Here is a 25,701-nt window from a genome sequence, read left to right on the forward strand (position 1 = left end):
CTGGTCGCCGTGGTACGGAAGATTTTCCACTGCACTTCGAAACTCAGTGTGTGTGTGTGTGTGTGTGTGTGTGTGTGTGTGTGTGTGTGTGTGTGTGTGTGTGTGTGTGTGTGTGTGTGTGTGTGTGTGTAATTGTAATGACCTTGTGAGGTCCTACTTAAGGACCCGTGAAAGAGTTTTTGGCCGGTCCTCCTTACTAAACAGTGTCAGGCTTTTGATCCACAATAAACTGACGATTACTCAACCATTCCCGAAAGTTCATGTTTCTGTGTTTTTCTTCTTTTTTTTTTTACTCCTTTGCCAGGGTACTTCATCACACCAGTCTGTTTATTCGATTTCCATTCCACTCTCCAAAAACTCGCGACTGCATCCTCTCTTATCACAGCATAACTTGATCGCCGCAAAAGTAGCGCCGTCGATGTCAGACGTTCGTTCCTGTCGGCCTTTGTCACCGTGGAATGAAAGTGACAGGAGACAACTTTCCCCCACTGAGAGAAGCTGTCTGCAGCTTATTTCCACATCCACGCTAGCTTGTGTGGTATGCAAGCATGAATGGAGAAAACTATGACAAAAGCAAATCGGGCGCTTGGGGAGGGGACGGAGTCGGAGTAGGAGTAGGGCCGCTGTTTTTTTTGGATGATTCGACTACAATTGGATATCGGTAATGTCAGTGGTGCGACTTAAACTGAATTTATTAGTGACATCAGCTGTTTGGAGAAACAGCTATGATGTGACTATAACGCATCGCCACCCAGCAGCGCGAGATAAAGAGTTACTGCTTCATTAACCTGTTGGTGACAGGGTTAGGATTTGGGGTTATTTAACTTGCAGGGTAAAGAGACAAGATGTCCCCTGATCTGGTGACAGGTAAGGTCTGAGTCCATGTACAGTACGAATCAAATCTTCAAACGTAGCACAGGCATGTGCATCTGCACATGAGTGTACATAAGAAAGTGTGTGTGTGCGTGCGTGCCTGCATATGTGTGTGTATGTGTGTGTGTGTGTTGTTAATAACCTTGCAAAATGCCAATGATGACCAGTGCATAGTAGAATATAAAGTCTGGGGGCTTGTCATTGTCAATGAGTGTAACTAAGTGATGTTTGGCTTCATATTTGTATCTACAATAATTGTGCATCCACCTGGCACAGTGTTTCCCTATTTATCACAGCATGTAAAAGCCCATGGGGTGCTAACCGTTTGCAGCAAGAAATACAACCCCCCCCCTTTCTCCCCAGTTGTATCTGCCCAACTACCCCACTCTTCCGAGCCGTCCCGGTCGCTGCTCCACCCCCTCTGCCGATCTGGGGAGGGCTGCAGACTACCACATACCTCCTCTGATACATGTGGAGTCGCCAGCCGCTTCTTTTCACCTGACAATGAGGAGTTTCACCAGGGGGACGTAGCGCGCGCGGGAGGATCACGCTATTCCCCCCCAGTTCCCCCTCCCCCCCTGAAAAGGTGCCCCAACCGACCAGAGGAGGCGCTAGTGCAGCGACCAGGGCACATACCCACATCCGACTTCCCACCCGCAGACATGGCCAACTGTGTCTGTCTATAGGGATGCTCGACCAAGCCGGAGGAAACACGGGGATTCGAACCGGGATCCCTGTGTTGGTAGGCAAGGGAATAGACCGCTACACTACTCAGACGCCCTGAGAAATACGAACCTTTCACAAAAGCACACCATACTTTGGATCGTTGCTCCAAGCATCCTTTTTAGCACCGCTAGTTAAAATAAGAGTCACCCAGTGGACACACAGGTTTGCCTTGTGTGTATAATGACACAGTGATTGTGATGCGTCACTGCAGACTGGCAGCCTTCATTTGATGGCATTTTCAACTTAAAAAACAAACTGTTTAAGAACTACAGCCATCTATGGTGCATACCACGGTCCCCTAATATCGATAATAGCGACCCAGGCTGAAATCATATTCAATCAAGCAGTCACTTTGAAATTTAAAAAAGAAAAAAAGTCAGTTTTCATAATACATCATGGGTGGCTACATTTTACTAGGTCAGGTGAATTGGCCGTACTAAATTGTCCCTAGGTGTGAAAGTGTGTTTGTGTGTGTGTGTGGGTCCTGTGATGGGTCTGGCAGCCTGTCCAGGGTGTCTCCCTGGCTGCCGCCCAATGACTACTGGGATAGGCTCCAGCATCCCCATGACCCTGAGAGCAGCAGGATAAGTGGTTTGGATAATGGATGTATGGATATATATATATATATATATATATATATATATATATATATATATATATATATAATATGAAAAATGTGTTGCTGATCCAGACTTTACAAGCACCGACAGAAGGCGAGGGAGTTTGCTGAGGAAGAAGAGGTTTTCCGTCTGGTCACCATTAGTCCAATGGGGGAGCACAATCTGTGTAACGCAAGAGTATGTTGACACGCATTGAACTGCGATGACTGTTTTTCCATTACAGGCTTATGACTGCACTTAGCTTGAGCCGCTAGACGCTTTCTGCAAATTATTTCAAGGAAAAACATCTATTTCCCATTATCAGTCACCATTGCAGTCATCACATTTTGCTGATAAGCTCCGACATTACGTGCCGTGAGAATCACAGTAGTAGTTTTCTCTCCTCGCTAACCTTACCGTAGAGATCATAAAATGAGTAACGGGAAGAGGATTTCCAGTAGGACTTGGTTGAGTATTAAGGGGGAAAAAAACTGAAACGGGGAAGGAAAACCCAGCACAAAGACTGGCAGCCGTGCCAATGTTTTTCAAGTGTTTTGCTTCGTTGCTCCTTCTCCTTGATTAATAATACCTGTTGGCCGCAGATATTTAACAATACCTTCCATAACATCATGCTGAGGGGATGCCCGGCTCTCTAAAGGTCAGCAGAAATGACCTAAAACAGTCTATATATGGGTCGGTTCAGACCCGTCTTTCTACCAGCTAGGTACACTGTTAAAATACACAGTGTGTTAAAATAACCCAGGCGGAGACATGTTTATGGAAATACACCTTATATACTTGACCATCTCTCTGCAAATTTCCTTTTTTTTTTTTTTTTTTTATTCTTATCAGGTTGGTTGCTTTCTCTAGATCATTTCAACACATCTTGAGGCATTTTAGGAATGTAATGCTGGCCTTCCACCAGCACAAATGATGGGATGTTGGTTTTCTTTTTGACGGAGGTCTCTGTGTGATCAAGGGAAATCAGCCTCGGTGCGTTTTGTCCTCGATGAAGTCCGAGAACAATGTCCAGAAAATACCATGTATGATAAATATACAACCCTTCCTATTAACTATCTGTCGTTTTTTTTTTTGTGGCTTTTCTCGCTCTCTCACTTTCAAACTCACACAATTGTTTTCTTGCCTTCCGTCGGTTTATCTCTCCCATGCACTGTCTACTTCATCTCTCCAAACTTCTCGCCATTTCTCCCTCTGTCTTTCATTTTCTTCCCTGTGCAACCTTCATATCTTTTTTTTTGATCCCCCCCTCACCCCCTTTTTCCCCCCCAATTGTCCTTTGCCAGTTATCCCACTCTTCCGAGCCAGCCGCTTCTTTTCACCTGACAGTGAGGAGTTTCACCAGGGGGATGTAGGACATGGGAGGATCATGCTATTCCCCCCCCCCCCCGAACAGGTGCGCTGACCGACCAGAGGAGGCGCTAGTGCAGCGACCAGGACACAGATCCACACCCGGCTTCCCAACCGTGGATACAGTCAAGTGTGTCTGTAGGGATGCCCAACCAAGCCAGTGGTAACATGGAGATTCGAAATGCCGATTCCCATGTTGGTAGGCAATGGATTAGACTGCCACGCCACCCGGACACCCCAACCTTCATATTTGTGTCATTCTGCTCTGTCTTCCTATCGAGCATACATATCAGGGTTCCTTAAACCACAAGCGACGGCCTATAACTGCATACTACTGAAGGCCCGTGACTCTGTGTTCAGGACCGGTAACCTGGAGGCCTACAGTTCAACCAGGGCTAACCTGAAAAAGGGCATCAAGAGAGCTAAATATGCCTTCAAACTGCAGATTGAGGAGCACTTTGGGAACTCTGACCCTCACAGACAACAAACCCCCAAACCCTGGCCCCCACAACCAACGGCACCTCTCTCCCCAGCGAGCTCAACCAGTTCGATGCTTGGTTTGATCAGTTTGGACAACAACGAAGCGGTCACCGAAGCTGAACCCCCCTACAGGTGACCAGCCTTTCACCTTCTCCACCACTGACGAGTGCTCCACACTGAGCAGGGTGAATGCATGGAAGGCCGCTGGCCCTGATGGCACCCCTGGCTGTGTCCTGAGGGTGTGAGCGGGACTACTGGCCGGGGTTTTCAAACATCCACCATGGTGTCAGTTCCAAAGCATTCAACTGCAGCACGCCTGAATGAATTCCGCCCCGTTGCACTCGCCCCCATCATTACAAAGAGCTTTGAGAAGCTGGTCCTCACCCACCTGAAAACCTGCCTACCCCCCCCCCCCCCGACTCGGGATCCTGGTGAACTTCTGCCGCTGTACCATTGAGAGCATCCTCACCAACTGCATCTCAGTGTGGTACAGCAGACGGTGGTGAAAACTACCCAGCACATCTCTGGCACCCAGCTCCCCTCCACTGAGAACCCCCAGGATTCTTAAACCACATTTCTATATGCATAACTTTTTTTCTGTTACACTGGACACACTCTCTTTATATTTATACTCTGTTTATATTTATTTATTCCTACTCCCATTAGCATTACCTTATTTTTATACAAAACTGCACTACTGTAGATTTAAATGCTCTATACATACAGTACATTTTCCATTACATAATGTATATTCATATTTATTGATATTCCACATTGTGCATTTGTGTCTTATACCTTGCACTTTACTGTACTATTCTGCACTTTCCAGTAAGATGCCAAACCGCATTTCATTTTCTCAGCACTTGTACTTTTTACAGTGACAAAAAACTTGAATCTAATCAAATCTAATCTAAAGGTCAGCCTCAGCCACCAAACCCCAGTTCTCTATAATACGCCTCTGTGAATTCTATTTAAATATGGATCCTCCATTCAACTTTAACCTCCACAGAGGCAGTCTGCTTCTCTGTGCAGACGAAGCATGAAAGTGATGAGGGGAAATATGCAAATGGCATCACAATCCCATTCAAATCAATCAGCCAAATGTATTTAAACAAATTGCGAGGCGCTTCATGCCAGCAGCGAGGACCTCAGTCTAGGAGCAGGTCGTTCCGCAGAACGCACGACAAAGACGCAAGGCTTCGCAATGCAAAATGTAGTCTAAAACAAATCTCAAGAAAGAGCGTCAAGACAAAGGATATTCTCATGATTCAGAAGGAAACTGTCATCTGCTAAGAATAACCCCTGAATTTGCCGTCTCGTGCGGTTTCAACAGAAATTTTGACGACTGTTGACTGTGCCTTTTGTAAACAACGAAGCGGGTCAGGCTGGGGAGCATGCCAGACTGCACTGATTTGATGGTTAATGTTATAGAACGCCATACACGTCACCAAGGCGGCATCTCCGTAACGTGTTTCCAAAGACATGGGGCTGCACATGAAGACAGACAAACTGTTTTAACTTTCTTGAGTGATCACTCGTCTTCTTTTTCGGTTCTGTTTGGACATACTGTAGCCGGGAGGCCCTAGTGTACATGGTCACTGAAATGTTGATGTGTACCATGACAAGTGAATACAGAATGATGCTGCTTTTGGCTTTCCGTCTTCTTTGCCTTTCTTTGTCTGTGTTCAAGTGTGTTCAAGTGTATGTGTGTGTGTGTGTGTGTGTGTGTGTGTGTGTGTGTGTGTGTGTGTGTGTGTGTGTGTGTGTGTGTGTGTGTGTGTGTGTGTGTGCACGCGCGTGTGTGTATGCTTCCCTTTGCAGAAAGTAATTTCATTTCTCAGAATATTTATATTTTTTGAGATGTAAGTTTGCACAAGAAAAAAATATGTAAGAACTGGTGCACAGTCTCAGATACACTGAAATAGACAGTTAAAAGCTTAACTTTTCTCATATACAGGCCCTGTGTGACTTAAATATAAGCTACACACACAAATACACCACCCTCACACACACAGACACATGCAGATACCCCCCCCCTCACACACACACACACACACACACACACACACACACACACACACTCATGCGGGCATGTCGACACACGTACAAACATTGTCTTACCCTTTCAACTAGTTCTCAACTACAGGCAAAGCCTTAGTTTGTGTGACTAGCAATCTTTTCTCTCTGTCTTTCTCTTTTTCTTGCTATTGCCTCCCACACACACACACACACACACACACACACACACACACACACACACACACACACACACACACACACACACACACACACACACACACACACACACACACACACACACACACACTCTTACACAGGTCAGGACACAGAGCTAGCTTTGTAAGTGAGAATGTCAGCCATTACTCGGGGAAAGAGCTCAGGCCAATTTTAAATAAGAGCACACAGCAACATGCACAGGCCACACACACACACACACACACACACACACACACACACACACACACACACACACACACACATACAAACTCACATCATACAAACTCACACCCACATGAAAACACACAGAAACATACTGACACACACACCTACAAACCCACATATATACAGATTCACATCTTTACACCCTCAGATGAGCCAAAATCAAATCCGCTACCAACAGAAAGTCATTGAAACGTTTATGAAACACGCACAAAGTAAAACACACACCAAGCAATATACACATGCGCAGACACGCACACACATACTGTCAACACACAGGCACCCACACACACACATCATTGGCTGCACTTACTGCTCTCTGTTGGGAATTGAGGAGTGCAGGGTTGAGGAGGTGCTCCCCTTTCTCTGTATCACTGGAAATATCCTCTTCGGACTCATCCCAGGATGAGGAAAAACCAGTCGAGGAGGTGGAAGAGGAGGACAACTTTCTGAGGGAGCGAGTGGAGGCGTTAGTCCCAGGAACAGGGCTGGAACTGGGGCTGGGGCTGCAGGACAGTTCTTGCTCTGAGCTGGGGCCTTCTGAACTATGCAGGGGGACATCCAGGCCGTGGTCAGTTACGATGACCGATGGGATGGGGGGAGGCACGGAGACACAGTGGTTGGAGGTGTGGTGAATGATGTCCAGCAGACCCGGGGGGTTCTTGCAGCTTTCTGCCTGAGCCGAAGCATTGTCCTCTGGGTTTACATTCGGCCTGTCCTCCCCTGCAGTCTGGAGCACCATGTCAGCACATGAGTGGCCTTGTCTCTCATTTCCCTCTTCCTCTCCTCCTCCCCTGCCTTCCTCTCGTTCTACTTTGTTTACTCTCTCCTCTCTCACTCTTCCTCCATCATTGATCTCTCCCTGTCTGATGCTGTCTCTCTCCTCTACCTCTCCTCCCCCCTCTCTCGTTCCTCTGTCTGTGCCTTGGTCTGGTTCTAATGTCTGAAGTGACCACTGGATGCCAAGTGGTCCGTCTAAACAGGCAGCCGGTGTTACACCCATTTCTGATTGGTTCCTATTCTGACCCAGCCCCACCTTGTCCTCTACACTTGTTCCACCGGCATTTTCTTCGCTCTTGTCCACCTTCCTTTCTGCTATTCCTTCTCTACTCTCTCCTTCCTTTATCTCTTCCTCCCTCTCTCTCCCGTTTTGAAGCATGGAGCAGTCTTTTCTTTCTCGGGGGCGGAGCGTCGAGCTATCAGAGATTGTGATTGGCTGGCAGGGTTGAGAGGGGGTGTGTCCAGTCTGTCGTCGTGGAGACCGTGGACTGCGTTGCAACTCAGTGCCGAGCACCTGGGCTCGAATCCCTGAAATGTGGGCTTCAAACATGCCCACTTTCTCCCTAACCTGGAAGACGAGAGAGAGAGAGAGAGAGAGAGAGAGAGAGAGAGAGAGAGAGAGAGAGAGAGAGAGAGAGAGAGAGAGAGAGAGAGAGAGAGAGAGAGAGAGAGAGAGAGAGAGAGAGAGAGAGAGAGAGAGAGAGAGAGAGAGAGAGAGAGAGAGAGAGAGAGAGAGAGAGAGAGAGAGAGAGAGAGAGAGAGCGAGCGAGAGGGAGAGAGAGGAAGATTGGATTGAACAATACAGATGGTGGGTGGACAGAAATAGAGAGGGGCACAGGCATTGGTGCCAACTTATGAAAATGGTTCTGGGTGCTCATCTAAAAGGAAAGATATAAAATGCACATAGTTTGTATTCTTCACATACTCTCCCCAACGAAAAAAGCTTAACAACGCATATGAAAATAAAATGGGGTTTTTATGTAGACCTGTAGATGACCCTTCTGCACACCGAAACTGTTGACCAACTTATCCGATGTTTTTTTTCATGCCTACCTATGGGAAAAAGTAATGTAATTTTCAACGTTACTGATATGCAAACAATGTACACTGCTGAAAGCCGGCATTCTGATGTTTACTGTATTTTTAGTCAAAAAAGATGTAAGTCTTTGAGTAAAGTCACATATTTGGTAAAGTTGCAAACTTCAGATCAAACATCACGTGTTTGGTTTATTTTGATGGTTGGTGGCTCAACCAATCTCGTTCCACTTCTTATCAGAAACTCATCTAATCAGCAATGACTTTTTCATATCTATTTTCTTTATTTTATTCTATTTTCGGGGCTGCTCGAGCCTCCTCAGAGTCGGTGCCGATGGGTGAAGTACATGAATACACACGAACACGGGATGATCACCTCCACATTCTGCAACTCTCGGTGGATTTGCAGCAGCTGTGCCTGGCGTCTCTTCTCCTCTCTCTTCTCTCCTCCTCCTCCAGTCTCTCCTCCCTTCTCCTCCTCCCCGACTCCCCTCTCCCCCGCCTCGGGACAGCTCAGCCGTCTGACATGCTGGCTCACATTAACTCCCAGGTGCTCAGGGTGTCGTGGGGAGGGGGACCGGGAGCGTGGGCTGGGGCTGAGCGAGGGAGAGGTGGGGAAGACAAAGGTTTGGCCCGGGGCTCCATAACCGGGGCTGGTCTAGGAGCAGAAATGCAAAGGAGGGGTGAGGTAAACTTCCAAAAAACTTTCATCTTAATTGAGGAAAGTTTAATCCGAAATGGTCTCTGGTGGCACGATGCAGTGACTATTAATTGGTGTTGGCTGCTACTTTTGCAACCTTACTTAGGTAAACATCATTATTACTGGTATCCACTATTGTCCTACAAAGGGTGAAAACAAATCTCCTGATGTAGGACAAAAAAGTATCTATCTAACAGTCTACGCGCACTTTCCATTTTTATACTGCCTTGGCATAATTTGCCAGTTTTACAGTTTTGTAGCAATTTTACTCTATTTGGCACTCTGATTTTCCTATCCTCTACCTCTTGATCATCGAAGGTGCACATACACTCACTGCTCTCAACTTGACACACACTCTTGGCTATGACATGATTACTATGTGGTGCTCTGTGATGCCAGTTTGCACCACTTGAGTTTTATCTGCAAATTACTGACTCTCTTGTACAGCAAGTCGCTTTGGGTAAAAGCGTCTGCCAAATGAGTACATGTTAATGTAAACTCAAACAGTAAGTGTAAAGAGTGGCCACACTCACTTTCACCCCTGCCAGCCAATAATTTGATGCTCCGCCCCCGAGAAAGGAAACACGTTTGCCCGTTGAGTAAGTGGGTAACAGTAATGTGGTTTACCGTAAGTGGCCGACTAGATGTTGCATGTCTGACTTTGCTACTGATAACCACGCAACAGATTAAAAAAGAAACCACAACGGGTTCATTTGTGCCACTTCCTGTGATTGTAACTGTAAGTTGACTACCTTGGGGCTCGTTGGACTATAGATGCCTTCATCTCCACCCAGGGCTCCCCCACCCAGTAGCTGGCAGTAGGTGCTCCGGTCTGGGACTGGAAGCACCGGTCGGCCCCCTGGGCTGGATCTAGTACTGGAAGCAGTCCCAGAGGGATTCGGCTGATATTTATTACTGCTACGGAGAGGAGAGGAGAGGAGAGAAGAGAGGAGAGGGAAGGAGAGGGGAGGGGAGGGGAGGGGAGGGGGTGAGAGGTGGACAGGAGATAAATCAGATGAGCCGGAGCAGACAATCAATAACAAAATCATAACAATAAACCAATGATGGTAATCCGTGGAGAGATTCCGTCGGCGTAATCAGATTGCAGACGCTTCTCGAGAAAGAGGGGATTACCTTTTGAATTACTTGGAAACATGCACGGAAAGAGAGTAGGACTTAAAATCAGAGATCACAGACGCAAACGCAATTTCACACGCACCTAAAAATTCATGCTAGTTTGCCTGATGCTCATAATGTAGCTGTACATGAAATGGAATAACTCTGTAACTGCTGGTCCGCTCTCATGGGGAGCAAAACGCTGCTGGTCAGTTGTCAATTACCACATTCTCCTGACTGTATGCTTTCCATTCCTGTTTTCATGGATTCAATAAAACATGGCGCAAATCCCATTACACGTGTAAGGAGAGTAATTATACACACATTACGTAGGTGCAAGGGTATCAGAACATCAATGAAAAAAAAGGGGGGGTAATGCCTGCCCAATTACTCTAAGCCACAAAGGTTTAACAATGACAACGTTTCCATGCCGCTTGGGTCTTCGCCAGGTCGGAGTGTTTGAGAAATGGGAAACCACACCCATGTTTATACATCATGCACACCAACAGGCTGACAAGCTCGATGATAGCAGGTGTGGTTAACCATCCAAACCGCCCAGGGTGATAAACACCCAAAAACAATTAACGATACAATACAATCTATTGTTATTTGATCTAAGTTTACTTGTTATAGGGGGGTGTTAAGACCCAATTTCTGTACAAGAAGTTAAGGTTTCTTCTCTCTTTCTTCTAATTCAATACTATATTTTTACACGTAGGTGATGTAGACTCTGATATGTGGGATAATTAATTTGATATAATGTGTATAAGATGAGATGTATGTTTGATAGTATGGCTTTTGTATTATATTACTGCTTTTTCAGTGCACTTTTTTCCATGTACTACGTTGCATTGTTAATTTTTTGGAGATATTGATCAGCCTGGGTGGTTTGGATGGTTAACCACGGCTACCATCATGGAGCTTGTCAGCCTATTGGAGTGCGTGATGTATAAAGATGGGTGTGGTTTTCATTTCTCAAACACTCTGACCTGACAAAGACTCAAGTAGCATGGAAACGTCGTCGTTATTAAACTTTTATGGCTTAGAGTTAGTGTGCAAATACCATTACAACAGTCGCTGACATGGTTAAAATTACTTTGCATCTCTACGAAAAATGCCTGTTAAAATGTTATGCATCGTCCATCAGGGTGCATTCGTCAAACTTAACAACCCACCTGTTCATGACTACCGGGCAATTGAGATTCAGGGCAGAGGCTGCCATCCCCACGGCCAGGCCAGGGGCTTCAAGGGCTGGGTAGTCATCTAACAATCTCCTCTAGAGTGGCATGGAGGTCTGGAGAATGGCTCTCAGTGTTTCCTTCACCTTCATTCAGAAGCACAGGGATGGACTGAGCAACTGTAGTCAAAAAGTTATAAAAACAATAAAAATTGAATATCTAACCAAAAAAAAAAGCAGGTAAATTTCAGCGCAACTAGTCAGAAAATTATAAAATACAGAAAACATATCCCAATAAGAGCCACTTTTTACATTAGGAATCTATAAATTAAAACAAACTTGCAGAAGAAGATACCATGAGTAACACAGCAAGCCAGATGCACTGACGGAAAATTGCACCCAACTTCTGACCTCACTGATCACACAACATGATGAAGGTCATAGTGGAAAATAGGAAGAAAAAGAGTGAGCGAGAGAAAGAAAGAAAAAGAAGAAACTGAAAGACACAGAGAAAGTGGGACAAGCACCAAGAAAGAGAAAGACAACTCATTCATACAACGAGTCCTTTCTCCGCTCGGTGTTCACATACATAAAAGAGCAGAGTGTTATGATGCTGCTTTTAATAACACCAGCATGGTCTATCTCACAGCAGTTTAAAGACAGTCGCTCTATGGTGGCAGCCATGTTAGCTTCATGGATAGTAATGGATGATTCTCAGTCGGCGGAGTTATTTGGTTTTGCAGAAAGAACGGCAACATCATGGCCAGTGCACAGCACAGCCTATATATGTACTATGTATGTATATATATGTGTATGTGTGTGTGTATACACACACACACACACACACACACACACACACACACACACACACACACACACACACACACACACACACACACACACACATCTCCAGCTTGGGCTCTATCCTAACCTGGAAAGCGGGGCCAGGGTTTGTTTGCTTAAACTGGGATGGATTTCACCATGAAAACACATTTTACACTGGAGAAACATTCCTTTAGTGAGTAAAGAGAGGGAGAGCAAGAGAGAAATAGACAGGCAGAAGGTTAAAGAAACAAAGGTCAGGACGGCGATGAAGGGTAAGAGAGATGGAAAAAGAGAGGGAGAGAGCGTGCATGAGAGAGATGGGCAAAGGCAGGGATAGCCTAAGAGGAAGACAAGCAGAGAGGGGGAGACACAGGGGGGGAAGATATGGAAGACAGGGTTAGAAAGGTAGGCGGAGAGAGAACTAACGAGAGGAAGGGACTACCGGCACTTTTCTACGCCACCGATGAAGACGCAAACAGTGTGTTTTTATGGTGCAAAAAGCACCATAAAAACAAAAAGCTTGCTATGTAGTTTCCATCTTGACTAATCGAGTTTATTTCTAAGTATTTTCCTGTAACTCGAACTATCTCGGAGTTTTTAAAAATTACTATTACTGTAATTGAATGTCCATCAAAAGACCCCAATAATGTTGCTCTGTCATGAAACATGTTAGATTCAAGTTTGTTTTTCAGAGCCTTATGTATCTAAAATAAGCAAAAATAATATATCTTAAAATAAGCTTGAGCAATCTGAATAAATGTATAATAAGCTGCTGCAATCATTATTGTTGTTATTCCTATCTATTTTTTGTTCCCCCTTTTTGGCTCGTCAGATGGCATGGCTCAATAAAACACACCTCTACACTTGTCATGTGGGGGGTCCAACCATAAACAGGCCTGTGACCCAGTTTGGCTCCTGAATAAAGAAAGCTGGGAATGCATCATAGGGTTGGCCGTGGGACTTTCTCGTTGCACAACAGTGATGCAGAGTGGCACAGACACTCAGAGGAATTTTGTTTTCACCCCTATTTCCAAGAAAAAGGCGCTTTGTATTTCATATCAGAAGGTCGCTGGTTCAATCCCCCGGTAGAGAGTGTGTCGAAGTGTTCTTAAGCAAGACACGGAACCCCTAACTGCTCCCAATGAACAGGTTGGCACCTTGCATGGCAGCCTCTGTCCTCATTGTAATGAATGTGAGTGTGAATGGGTGAATGTGAGGCATACGCTTCTTAAGTGCTCGGGTAGACTAGAAAAGTCTGTATAAATGCATCCCATCTATCATTTACCACATTCATACAGTTACATGCATTTAAACCAGGTGCACAGCTCAAGTCCTCTATTGGAGTCTGAGCAGCTCCACTAGCACAAGTGGGGAGAAAGTGCCTTGCTCAAGGGTGCCTCAGCAGTACCTACTGAGAGAAAAGAGAGTGTCTCTAAATCATCCATCCATACTTTCTCCACCAGTCTATGGCTTTATAATCTGCAACCAGTCTACAGCTTACTGTATGCAGTATGCACTAAACCTCAGGATATCCATTATTAGTAGAAAATGACTACTCTCAAAACCCATCTGCAACTGTACTTGAGAGGAATCATCTTAACCGATAGATAAACATCATCCTAATTGTTATTCCTAATCAAGATCAGTCCTCTGTTTTTTCTACTAACTACAGGATTTCCCTGTTGGTGGTGAGTGACACAGATAGACAGAAGTAGAAACAACTTTTTTTTTACACTTCATAATCGCATTTATCTTGTCGGCTGATAAGCAACAAAACAGCAAAACTACCACAGTCTACTAAAAAAAAAAACTAAAAAAAAACAGGCTTCTTGAACTAATTCAGAGGAAGTCCCGGGCTAATCTCTAATTAAAGCGGACCGTTATTCCTAACATGAGGGGAGCTGAGGGGGAAAGAAACTTCCCCCATGAGCTGTTTTGTGTCTTAATGCATAGTTTAAGATCAGACATCGGGTCATGACCACAGGGTAAACCTGGGATCGCCTCTCTGCTCGGTGACGCAACAGGAGACAGACGGGAGACGATGTGCACAGCACTGCTCTCTGGGAGCCAGGTTAGCTGTTTTTTTTTTCTTCTTCACACTGAATAATTAATTCACCGATTCACCCTCGTAGGCCACTACATTCACAGTGGTGATTCGGGATATCTGAGTGCAGATGTGAAACCTATTGCATAGCTATTATATTAAACAAACCCAAACAGAAGCATTGGTGCGCATTCATTTTTTCCCACTGAGTTGAACAAGACTAGCTGTATTTATTCATAATGGGTTGCCGTTGTTTACTATGCTCTGTCTGTTTGAAATTTAAAAAAAACCCCTGCTATCTAACAAAAACCTCTGCATAAATCCAGTCCTTCATTCTGTCCCAGATACATAAACACTAAATAAAAGTAAAATGTATAGAAGTATGTTTAACTGAAGTGCCAGTCTAAGTCTAATACAAAAGTGAATGGTGTGGTGGGATCACCCTGAGTTAGTACTGGGTCATATGGAAAATATTCTTATCACAATAATCCATAGATAATCTTACCCGATATCGTAATGTATAATATATACATGCAAAAAAAATAAAAAATTAAGGATCCAAATGAGGTTTGGGTTTGGTAATGATGTAAAGTATGATACCAAACCAAAACTAGTTTTCAAATAATACTCCCTCAAATATTTTCCGAATTTAGGTAACAAATTCTTGTTATCATTCATTTAGGGAACAAAATTGTGCACGTTGATATGACAATGTCTAAATGTTGTCACGATACAATACCACGGACAGACTAATAAACAGTAATACTAAAGTGTTGACCTGACTAGGAGGCCTGTGGACGGGAGCCGGTGGCTGCTGCACCCCAGCCTTCTTAAAACAGACAGGGAAGTGACATTTCAGTGAAAAAAAGGAGAGATGACCATCGGTGCACACACGGATCAGATCGTGCACCGATTCATTCCTTTACCTCAGTGTAAATTATTTGTCCCGTACTCACTTCAATTCACACACTTGTTGCAAACATAAATCGAAGGAATAACCTTAACTCAGGCCAAACCTAATACATTTATCAACGTCTGAGAGGTTGACAGTAATCTAAAAGGATATTTTCTTTAGTGACGTAAGATCCTTGAAGTCTATTTTTGCCCAGTTTACCAGTTCTCATCCCTATTGAAAGCAACGGAGAGTTGGCCAAGTTTTTCCAGGCTTTTCTTAAACTCAGAAATAGTGTCTGCATACATGGACAGAGTATAATCCATCACTAGTTACTATATAAAATCATATTTAAAGATTGCATTGGGTTACCAGACGCGTCAAAAAAACACCAAATAGGTAGTATAAATGAACACCATTAACACAATCCTCATCGTCGTCTTCGCCATCATTCTTATTACCATCATTCATTAACCTGTAGTTATCTATTATCACAGTGGTACGTTTTTTTCTGTCTCCAAACCAAGTGGACATTAACTACTGTTGGTCTCACAACTGGTGACCCTGGGGGTCTGCCTTATATTCATAATGGGTGAGCAACGTTTCTGAGGGAACACACAGATGCATTCAGCAGAGATAAAGCCAGGCGATTGTGACTAAATCGAGATTTCAAGTGTCACAAACAAACAAATAAACTGTGCCTTACACAATCGAGGTGTAACTTCATGTACCCCCCCCAAAAAAAGAGGAAAAAAAGATTAATAATGCCCAAATGGCGGAATTTGCTCCTCTTGAACATCTGTTGCGTGTGAATTCACCATGCAAGTTTAATGGGGCAGCTGGTAATTCTACTCAGTCCGCAACGTCTTCGGGCTACAGCCGCAGAACCTCCGTTGAAAAACCAAAAAAAAAGAAAAAGAGAGAAGTTCAAAATGGGTGTCTTCACCATTTCAAAGAAGAAACAACTCAAAAGGGGGAGAAAAAAGAGCCAACCAAGACTTCTGGCTTACCTCACACATCGCGTTCCCCGCTTCTCCAACACTTCTCTTATTGCATTACCGCTCGTCCTGACGGTGCGGGTTAGAAACCGGGGCTAACGCGGCTCTTTAACACCGAGACGGACTCCCGTGCACGAAAGCCAACGCGCACGCGCCTGTGTGTGTATGTGCGATAGAGAGGGAAAGATGCCAAACACGCACACGCAAACAGCGCACGAGCATGTGTCCGTGCCCGTCCACGAAAAACGGGGCTAATTATCTAGAAAAGTTGTCGCGCGAATGAAGAGTAAAACTTTTCTCCTCCTTGCCGACCCCCGGTCCGGTTTCCTCGACGCCAGCGACACTTAGGGGGTCTTACAAAACATCCTCTTCCACCCGAAAAGAAGACTAAAGGAAGCGAATCTCTGGGTGTCTTTTCTTACTATATTTCCCCCCCCCCCCGATGTGTCCGCAAAATACTGTCAAAACGTCTAACTGCGTTTCTTCGCTGGGGGGGTGGGGGGAGGTGAGGGTGGAGTTTGCGAAGCTTTCTGTTGTCATGTGCAGCGCGGCACCCCTCGAATTGTAGTAAAGCGTTTGCTTCTGTTGAAGCCGGAAGCGGCAAGACTCTCTCTCTCTCTCTCTCTCTCTCTCTCTCTCTCTCTCTCTCTCTCTCTCTCTCTCTCTCTCTCTCTCTCTCTCTCTCTCTCTCTCTCTCTCTCTCTCTCTCTCTCTCTCTCTGTGTGCGCGCGCGCGCGTGTGTGCGTGTGTCTTGTGTGTCTCTGTGTTGGTTCACTATAGAGGGAAAAAACTGCTGTGCGCGTTTGCGTGCGTATACTGTATGCGCGTGCGACGCCGGGGAAGACCTCAGCCTATCACATGTCCGGGACTGGGGAAGCCCTTTGACAAGCGCGCGCGCGTGTGTGTACGCGTGTGTACGCGTGTGTGTGTGCGTACGTGCCTGTGTTATTTTGTTGTCCCCTTTTCTGTTTTTCTGTGTCCAGTCACCAAGATATCATGCAGCTGTTAAGGATAGAGCAATACGCAATAGAAAAACAAAAACAAAAAACAAACAAAACATAACGCTCCGTGTAGGCAACAGCAAAGGATACATGTTCGAGCTAAAAGGCGGTGATGGCAAACTGTGTTTTCTGCAGTTCCCCAGAAGGGGTTAATAGGTTTTATGTGATTTCAGTCACAGCTTTATGAGATCTCATTAGATCTCATTAGATCTTATAAAGCTCTCATAAAGCAGAGACAGGCATGTAAGGTGTTCGAGAGGGAGAGAAAGACAAATAGACCAGAGTATTGCATGTAATCCGAGAATTAAGACTTATTATATCTCATAATGTTGTGACTGGGTTACTACAACCTCAGCAATACTGTGCCTTTTATGCGAGTTCAAGACATGACGACGTCCTCTCCTCTGAAACGAAATGTGTTATTTTTTTCATGGAGTTGTCAAACGAGGTATCAATATGTAGAATTTGACAAGTTGACTCCTGAAACTTTATGGCCAGATAAACTTTCATACAATAACTGTGGTCAGGCTTAGACTGGACGTGTTAAGCACCACCTGGGAAGCTTTTGTTAGTCTTTGAACATAAATGAATTTGAAAACGTAACTCATCAAATGAAGTCCGGTGAGCAACGGCATCTCAATTCAATCCACCAGTGTGACAGAAAAATCCAGAGGTCCCTGACTGGACTGGCCCCTGCAAGTGTTTTGCATTTGGTTATATCTTTCCCTCTGAGGCCAGACTTCCATTTTCCAATCAAACGTGTAAATCTTTTTCTTCTGTAAATAGTCGAGCGATAGTGGGGGAAAAGGGGAAACGCGTAAGGTCCAGTGGTGATTTGAATGCGGTATCCCTGCTGTTGGGACAGTAGTAAAATTAATGTTCCATTCATGGAGGCTTACAGTGGCCTGGGATCATTACACTGCAAATAATGACAAACTCATCCTACTACTTATTTATTTTTTTAATCTCGTTTTTGGACTTACCAACATAGTTTCAAGAAACTCCGAGGGAAATTTCTTTAGAAAATTGGCTCTGATGAATTCAGTGAATTTATCATACTCGTTTTAAAGAGCTTTAGTTTATGTCATTTATTTCACTATCGTAAGATTTACCGTGAAACAAATTTGCTCGGAGGGAGTTAGAGCTTAGCCATGTACTACACACATAAATTTGATTGTCTCCGAATACATGATGAAAGCATTTCGCACCGCATGTGTGTTATTCTTTGCAGTGTACAGACGTCAGAGAGGAAAATACTCACCTCGAGTTTGACTGGGATTACTGGATGGGCAATCAGAGCAGAAGGCTACAGATGGAGAGGCAAAGTTGTGACCGGAGGGGGACCGATTTAAATCCTCGGAGAGGGAAATGTGAGGTGGGAGATACTCGGCTGTCCTTCAACAAATACTGTGGGGCTGATGTCATCTGAAATAGGATGACGATGATGATGCTTTCCTACTGCGACTGTTCCGCTTCTGCTGCTACTAGTACGACTACTGCTACTACCAATACCACTATTGCTGCTACTAATGCCACTACTGCTACTAATGCCAATATTACTACTGCTCCTATTAGTACTACTGCTACTACCAGTACCACTACTGCTACTACTGCCATTATTACTACTGCTCCTATTAGTACTATTGATGCTACCACTACTGCTACTACTAATGCCACTACTGCTACTACTGCCATTATTACTACTCCTCCTATTAGTACTATTGATACTACCACTACTGCTACTACCAATACCACTACTGCTACTACTGCCATTTGACTACTGCTGCTGCTGCTGCTGCTACTACTACTACTACTACTACTATTACTACTATCACTACTAGTACACTACTACTACTGCTGCTGCTGCTACTACTACTACTACTACTATCACTACTATTACCACTAGTACAATACTACTACTGCTGCTGCTGCTGCTGCTGCTACTTCTACTACTATTATCACTGCTATTACTACTGGTGCCACTACTACTACTGCTACTACTACTACTACCACTGCTACTACTGCCATGAGCGCTACTACTACTACTAATACTGCCATGAGTGCTACTACTACTACTATTACTACTACAACTACTATTACTGCTGCTACTCCTCCTCCTCCTCCTCCTCCTCCTCCTACTACTACTACTACTACTACTACTGCTACTACTATTACTCCTCCTCCTACTACTACTACTACTACTGATACACTAGTACTATTAATACTTCTAGCAGTACCACAACTACAACTAGTATTGCTAATTTTCTACTTTTATCATCTCTCCTACTGCTAATATTATTATGACTGGCACTACTACTACTACTACTACTACTGTTACTACTGATTATTATGATTATGATTATGATTATCATCATTATTACTATAAAAGTGATGTTAATGATATAAATAAGAGGTATAAATAAGAGGATTAAAGAGCATACATTCTTTTTGTAGTAGTATTCAAATTCAGATGAAAGGCATATTACAAAGGAATAAATGAAAAGATTAAATCAATCATAAAAAAGGAAGAAAGACAAAGAAAAACATCAAATCAACTCGTGAAACCTGATCTCAATGACAACAACAGATACACATCTGTGTATAGATATACTGCACACTTTTAACCAAAGCCTGAGCACAGGGAATTCAGAAGTGTTAACAGGAAGTATGAAAGTATTAAAGAAGTTTTCCAGAACACTGAACGATAACAACAGCCTGATATTGTAAATATGCTTCATCTGAAATAAACAAGTTGTCTTCAGCTCTTGTCATCCCGTTTATCAAAAGCTGGAATAGGATTAAAAATTGCCGCTAACTTTCTTGCTGCAGCCTTTACGTTAGTGCCTAATTCATGCTGGATCATTTCAGTGAAGCTGAACTGGACCATCCAACACTTCAAATGATGGTGGATAAATGGTTTCTGTCAGTTGGTCTTATGGGCATACATAACTGTGTGTAATTGGCTTTAAAGTGAAAATATATAGGTTATGATCATGTGTAATATGCTTTTAATTGGACAGATGTAAAAAGGAGAATAAGATGGGGCCCAGAACAGATTCCTGCTGGGACACCACACGTAATGTATGCTAACATTATATTTGAAAGGTAGGCACTGAACGAGTGAAAAGCTACAGTATGCCCTCGATACAAACCTTGTGGTTTTTGTAGGACCACCTAAAAGGAAACGGTATAGTCTGCTGTGCTGGCTGAAAGGTTTCAAACAGAAAATTCCCATGTGTTTGTTGAAAGCGATAGATCACCGCCGGTCACTCAAAGCTGACCAGTCTCGGTTTCATGAAGCGCTCTAAAAGCAGATTGGTATTTCTAAAATATAACAATTTTAACTCATAAATTATCAGTTGGGTTATTACCGGCTGGCTTTAGGCAACTGTTTCTAAGACCTTAAAACGAAAAAGGGCAGTTTGTAGATAGATGTGATTGTAGTTTTCAGTATCTCTCATTAGTCATCCTACATTTTAACGAAGAGCATCTTTCATCAGCCTGTTATCAGTATTTGCTTTTTCTCTGTACAGTCAATGTGGTTGCAGCTGTTTTCTTTAGTTAGTTAGTTAGATAGATAGATAGATAGATAGATAGATAGATAGATAGATAGATAGATAGATAGATAGATAGATAGATAGATAGATAGATAGATAGATAGATAGATAGATAGATAGATAGATAGATAGATAGATAGATAGATAGATAGATAGATAGATAGATAGATAGATAGATAGATAGATAGATAGACAGACAGATAGACAGACAGATAGACAGATTGATAGATTGATAGATAGACAGATAGACAGATAGACAGATAGACAGATAGATAGATAGATAGATAGATAGATAGATAGATAGATAGATAGATAGATAGATAGATAGATAGATAGATAGATAGATAGATAGATAGATAGATAGATAGATAGATAGATAGATAGATAGATAGATAGATAGATAGATAGATAGATAGATAGATAGATAGATAGATAGATAGATAGATAGATAGATAGATAGATAGATAGATAGATAGATAGATAGACAGATAGACAGATAGACAGATAGACAGATAGATAGATAGATAGATAGATAGATAGATAGATAGATAGATAGATAGATAGATAGATAGATAGATAGATAGATAGATAGATAGATAGATAGATAGATAGATAGATAGATAGATAGATAGATAGATAGATAGATAGATAGATAGATAGATAGATAGATAGATAGATAGATAGATAGATAGATAGATAGATAGATAGATAGATAGATAGATAGATAGATAGATAGATAGATAGATAGATAGATAGATAGACAGATAGATAGATATCGAAGACAGCCAGTGTTATGTCAAGCTCTATCAGCGTCTAGACTGGTGTGAAAATGTTCTGCTGCCCTTTAGTGGTCATTCATGGTTATTGCACTACAAGTGTCAGTCAACTGAAAGTCAAGCAGCCGTCACTACTTCCCCCTTGTGGTCAGCTGATACCAGTCAACCAATAAGCATATATATGGCATGATCATGATTGTGAGATACAGAAAACCGTTTTCAACTTTAAAATAGCTCATCAAGCTGTCATGGACAAATGGACCAGAGGAGGCTGTTGCTAGACTGAATACCAGCTAAACTGAGCCGTGTGACGGGTGGTGGTTATAGTTTTTATGAAGGTGGGTATAGGGTGGATGATGAGAGGTGAATGTTTTTTCCAGGGCCTTAACCCTGCCAGTACTAGTGCCAAGCTCAAGGCAAATGGTGCCACGATTCTGCAACCAGAGATATTACGGTGTGTAAATAACAGATCGTTGTATTTCCGGTATTACAATATGTCACCAACCTCCCGCTCTCCATGCACAAGCCAAAAACAGGGCATAAGAAAGTGTTTTTGAAATCAATTTTAAATCTGGTCATTAAGATGAGAATGGTTTTTGAAGCTGGGTATACAGGTGTGTTTTTTTAATCTAAAAACATTGTTTAATCTAAAACTCTTGCAAATTGGCTCAAGTAAATTTTGTATTGTCCTCATGTTATGATAATGTTATGTGGTTATGTGAAAACGTTACTTCAATTTACACAGATCCGATAACAAATAAGTTGCGCATACTAACTAGAATAAGGTCATAAAGACCTGTAAGTACTCTTATCTTGTGGGGATCCCAACAGAATAAATTAAGTTGGTCAATCTGTATCCATTCAGAATGCTTGTCCTGGTGAAACATAGGCCACTAGCGCCCTCGTCATGTGGGGACCAATCAGAATCAAGACCCGGACCCATTAAGGCTCATTACTTACACAATGCTGGGTGTGAAGTCGTCAATAATGTAAGGGTGTACGTTTTTTCATAATGAAGCTAACAGATAGGCTACACATGCGCGCGCATGCACACACACACACGGCCTTACATTCCTAAATTAAGACATATTATTTTGATGGGCTTGGTACTTTTGAGGAGCGAGTTTAGAAGTACATTAACATTTTATTACCCAACATTTCCCTGTCTGTCAGTGATAAGGCAATGAAAGAAGCCACACCCTGGACAATGTGCTCTCTCTCTCTAACTCTCTCTCTCTAACTCTCTCGCACTATGTACCTCTCTGTCTCACCTTCTCTTATCTGACACCTTATCCTGAAGTTTAGTATTACTTCACACATAAAAGGTGTGTCAGTATGAGTGGGGCGGGGTGAGAGGGAATGAATGATAGAGAGACACAAGGAGAGAGCGAGAGAGAGCGAGAGAGAGAGAACGAGAGAGAGAGCGAGAGAGAGAGAGAGGGAGAGAGAAAGGGAGAGGGAGAGGGGGAGAGGGAGAGGGAGAGGTAACAGTCAGACCGGTCAGTGCGGTTGGTTGTAACCTGAAGTCTTTTCACCGGCTATCAGGTAAAGTATCTCTAAACATGTGTACTTATTAATAAAAATGATGGAGACCAAAGCAATTCTTGAAAAAAAAATCATCTTTACAGATTTATTTAGTTTTTGGCAGAGCTCTTGACCCAAAAAGTTATACTAAGGACACACACCAGCCATCTGTCATAATTTACGTCGTACTGAAATCTTAAAAAATTAGACCTTCTCTCTCTAAAATATGAAAAAGAAACTCTTTTTCACCTTAAAATGTCATTTAGGCACCCTGCCTCCATGTGCTGGTTGTGTACAATAGTTGATTAATTCAGGCTTCTATGGGGTGAATGGACTTAACGGGTTCAGAGGCTGTGGTAGCGCTTGTGTAAAATTACCTACAAGATTTACCTCAGGTGACTTGCATGACAGTGTGCTTAAAATGTCTGGGATAGATGCACAATCCAATCATTAGCTTGGTATTTTGATTGGGGCATCACCACTGTTAGCACTGGTGCCTCACAGCAAGAAAGTCCTGTGTTTGAACCCCAGGCCATCCCAGGTCCTTTCTGTGTGGAGTTTGCATGTTCTCCACGTGCCTGCGTGGGTTTCCTCCGGGTGCTCCTGTTTCCTCTCACCATCAAAAAGACATGCATGTTAGGGTTAATACTCCTGTCTGTGCCCCTGAGCAAGGCAATGGAAAGACGAACTGGAGTTGGTCCCCGGGCGCTGCAGCTGCCCGCTGCTCCTATACAATAGGATGGGTTAAATGCAGAGAAAACATATCATTGTAACCCAACAACTGTACAATGACAAAATAAAGTGTCTTTCTTTCTTTCTTTCTTTCTTTCTTTCTTTCTTTCTTTCTTTCTTTCTTTCTTTCTTTCTTTCTTTCTTTCTTTCATTTGTTCGTTTCTTGTACTCTGTGCATATCTTTCTGCCTGTGTCTCTTCCTGTCTCTCAGACCAGGAGAGAGGGTTGAATGTCCAACAGCTCAGGGGTTTCCATTGTTTGAAGCCAATAAGCCAAAGTTCTCGTTTTAGCAGGACTTCACTCCTCTCTGACAAGGTTTTTACTTTTAATGTGACTTTAGTGCTGATCTTATGATGGAGGTGGAGAAATAACACTCAGCGGGACGAAACCTTTGCCCCAACCTTGACCCAGCAAACATGCCTCTTTGGGGCCCATGTGGGGCCACTGTGGGCAGGAACAGAGGGCCCACTGTGGGCAGCCCACTGTGGGCCCCGTTACCGGCATGAAATGCGGGGCACGTGTGGGCCCCACACTAAAGGCCCCTGGTGGGGCCCCAGTGGGCTGCCCACAAGTGGACCCATTGTGTGCCCACAGCATGCGCATAGTATGCCCACACTTTGGGCTGGGAGCAGTGGTCCCACACGGGCCCATAGTGCCCCATGTGTACCTGGTATGCTAGTGACATTTATTGACAGCTAGCTCAAAGAAAAAAATGAAGACAATATAAATTATACGAAGAAAGAATTTATTGAAAATTGGAAACAATTGGAATTGAAAAACGAAACTATATACATATTAAATGCTTTTATAAAACAGAACGACAAACATAGAACCACATTTGAACACAATAAGAACATTAAATCTAAAAAAAAAAAACCAAACATTAAATCTATTTATTTTTTGCTCCTTCCTCCGTCTCTATCCCTGGCATTTCTGAGCTCCATTTTGATGGCAGCTTCCACCTCGGATGCTGTGGCCCGGCTGCTTTTTGTCACAGCATCTGAAGAAAACAACAATTGAAATGTAAGTGCACAGTATGAGTTAGCCACAGGTGGAGCATTTAATCTAGCCTGGGATCCATTCACCTGTTGGGGTAGAGGCAAATCTCAAACAGAGATGTCTCGAAACCTGGGCAAGTAAAGCCAAAATTATCTGTATGTTTTTTTATTTAGGTAAACTGACACTTTGATTGTTCCGTGGACTCAGGCGGGGCAAAATTCAAATTAAACAACCCAAATCCAACTTCTTGGAGTATTTAAAGTAATGAGGATTGGCACCACCTCGTGACCAAGCCCAAACTGAACCAGGGCTATAAGCTGTATTTACTTGTGTACTGCTAGAGTGATGGAGTGTGTCAAGTTTATTACTGCACACATGCACAACATGTCAGATGTATTGCAGACTATATGAGACTACAATAAGCTGTTGTGTGTGTATGTTCGCTAAATTTCTGATGGTTCAAAATTATTAAAATTGTAAAGTTATGAGTAATAGTTAATCTGTAATTAAGTTGGTTAAAAAACAGCATGAGCTGCTCTATGGGAACATTTAAGGGACAAAAAATTAACAAAAAAACTAGTGTTATTTCGCTTAACTATAATATTAAACAGCTGCGACAAACCAAAAAGTTGAGACGGTACTTGTCTTGTTGGATGGGCAGTTTTAGTTAAGTACGGGATGGACCGGTTATACCTTGGACAACTTGTTTACATTTTACTGTCATTTTTGCAGAGGTCTGACTATATGCAGCATTGGGCATGGGCGGTAAATAAAAAGTTTGAGTACCGCTTACCCTAAAGCAGTTGTAATCTTAAAACGTTTTAACTGTACTGTCAACAGGGGGTTGACCTCAAAGGTCAAAACTGCTGTGGGCCCCACATGGGCTAATCCACAGAGGGCTCATGTGGGCAAGACTACAGTTGGGCTTGCCCACAGTAAGCCCACATAGGTGCCTCAAAGGGCAAAACTGCTGTGGGCCCCGCATGGGCTGACCCACGGGGCCCACATGGGCTTACTGTGGGCAAAAGCACAGTTGGGCTTG

The 25,701-nt window shown here is 43.3% G+C and overlaps 1 protein-coding gene across 1 annotated transcript in view; it reads right to left on the reverse strand.

The window, feature by feature from the left end:
* The window catches only part of itpkb (inositol-trisphosphate 3-kinase B), a 39,287-nt gene extending 22,672 nt beyond the window's left edge, over nucleotides 1-16,615 (reverse strand). Inside the window, 5 exon segments of the mRNA XM_056294996.1 lie at nucleotides 6,817-7,851; nucleotides 8,695-8,976; nucleotides 9,771-9,936; nucleotides 11,310-11,491; nucleotides 16,083-16,615. Coding sequence (XP_056150971.1) covers nucleotides 6,817-7,851; nucleotides 8,695-8,976; nucleotides 9,771-9,936; nucleotides 11,310-11,356 — 1,530 coding nt within the window. The 5' untranslated portion in view covers nucleotides 11,357-11,491; nucleotides 16,083-16,615.
* Between the last annotated feature and the right edge of the window lie 9,086 nt (nucleotides 16,616-25,701).

Source organism: Lampris incognitus, chromosome 15 (genome assembly GCF_029633865.1).
Source record: "Lampris incognitus isolate fLamInc1 chromosome 15, fLamInc1.hap2, whole genome shotgun sequence".
Classification (NCBI taxonomy): Eukaryota; Metazoa; Chordata; class Actinopteri; order Lampriformes; family Lampridae; genus Lampris; species Lampris incognitus.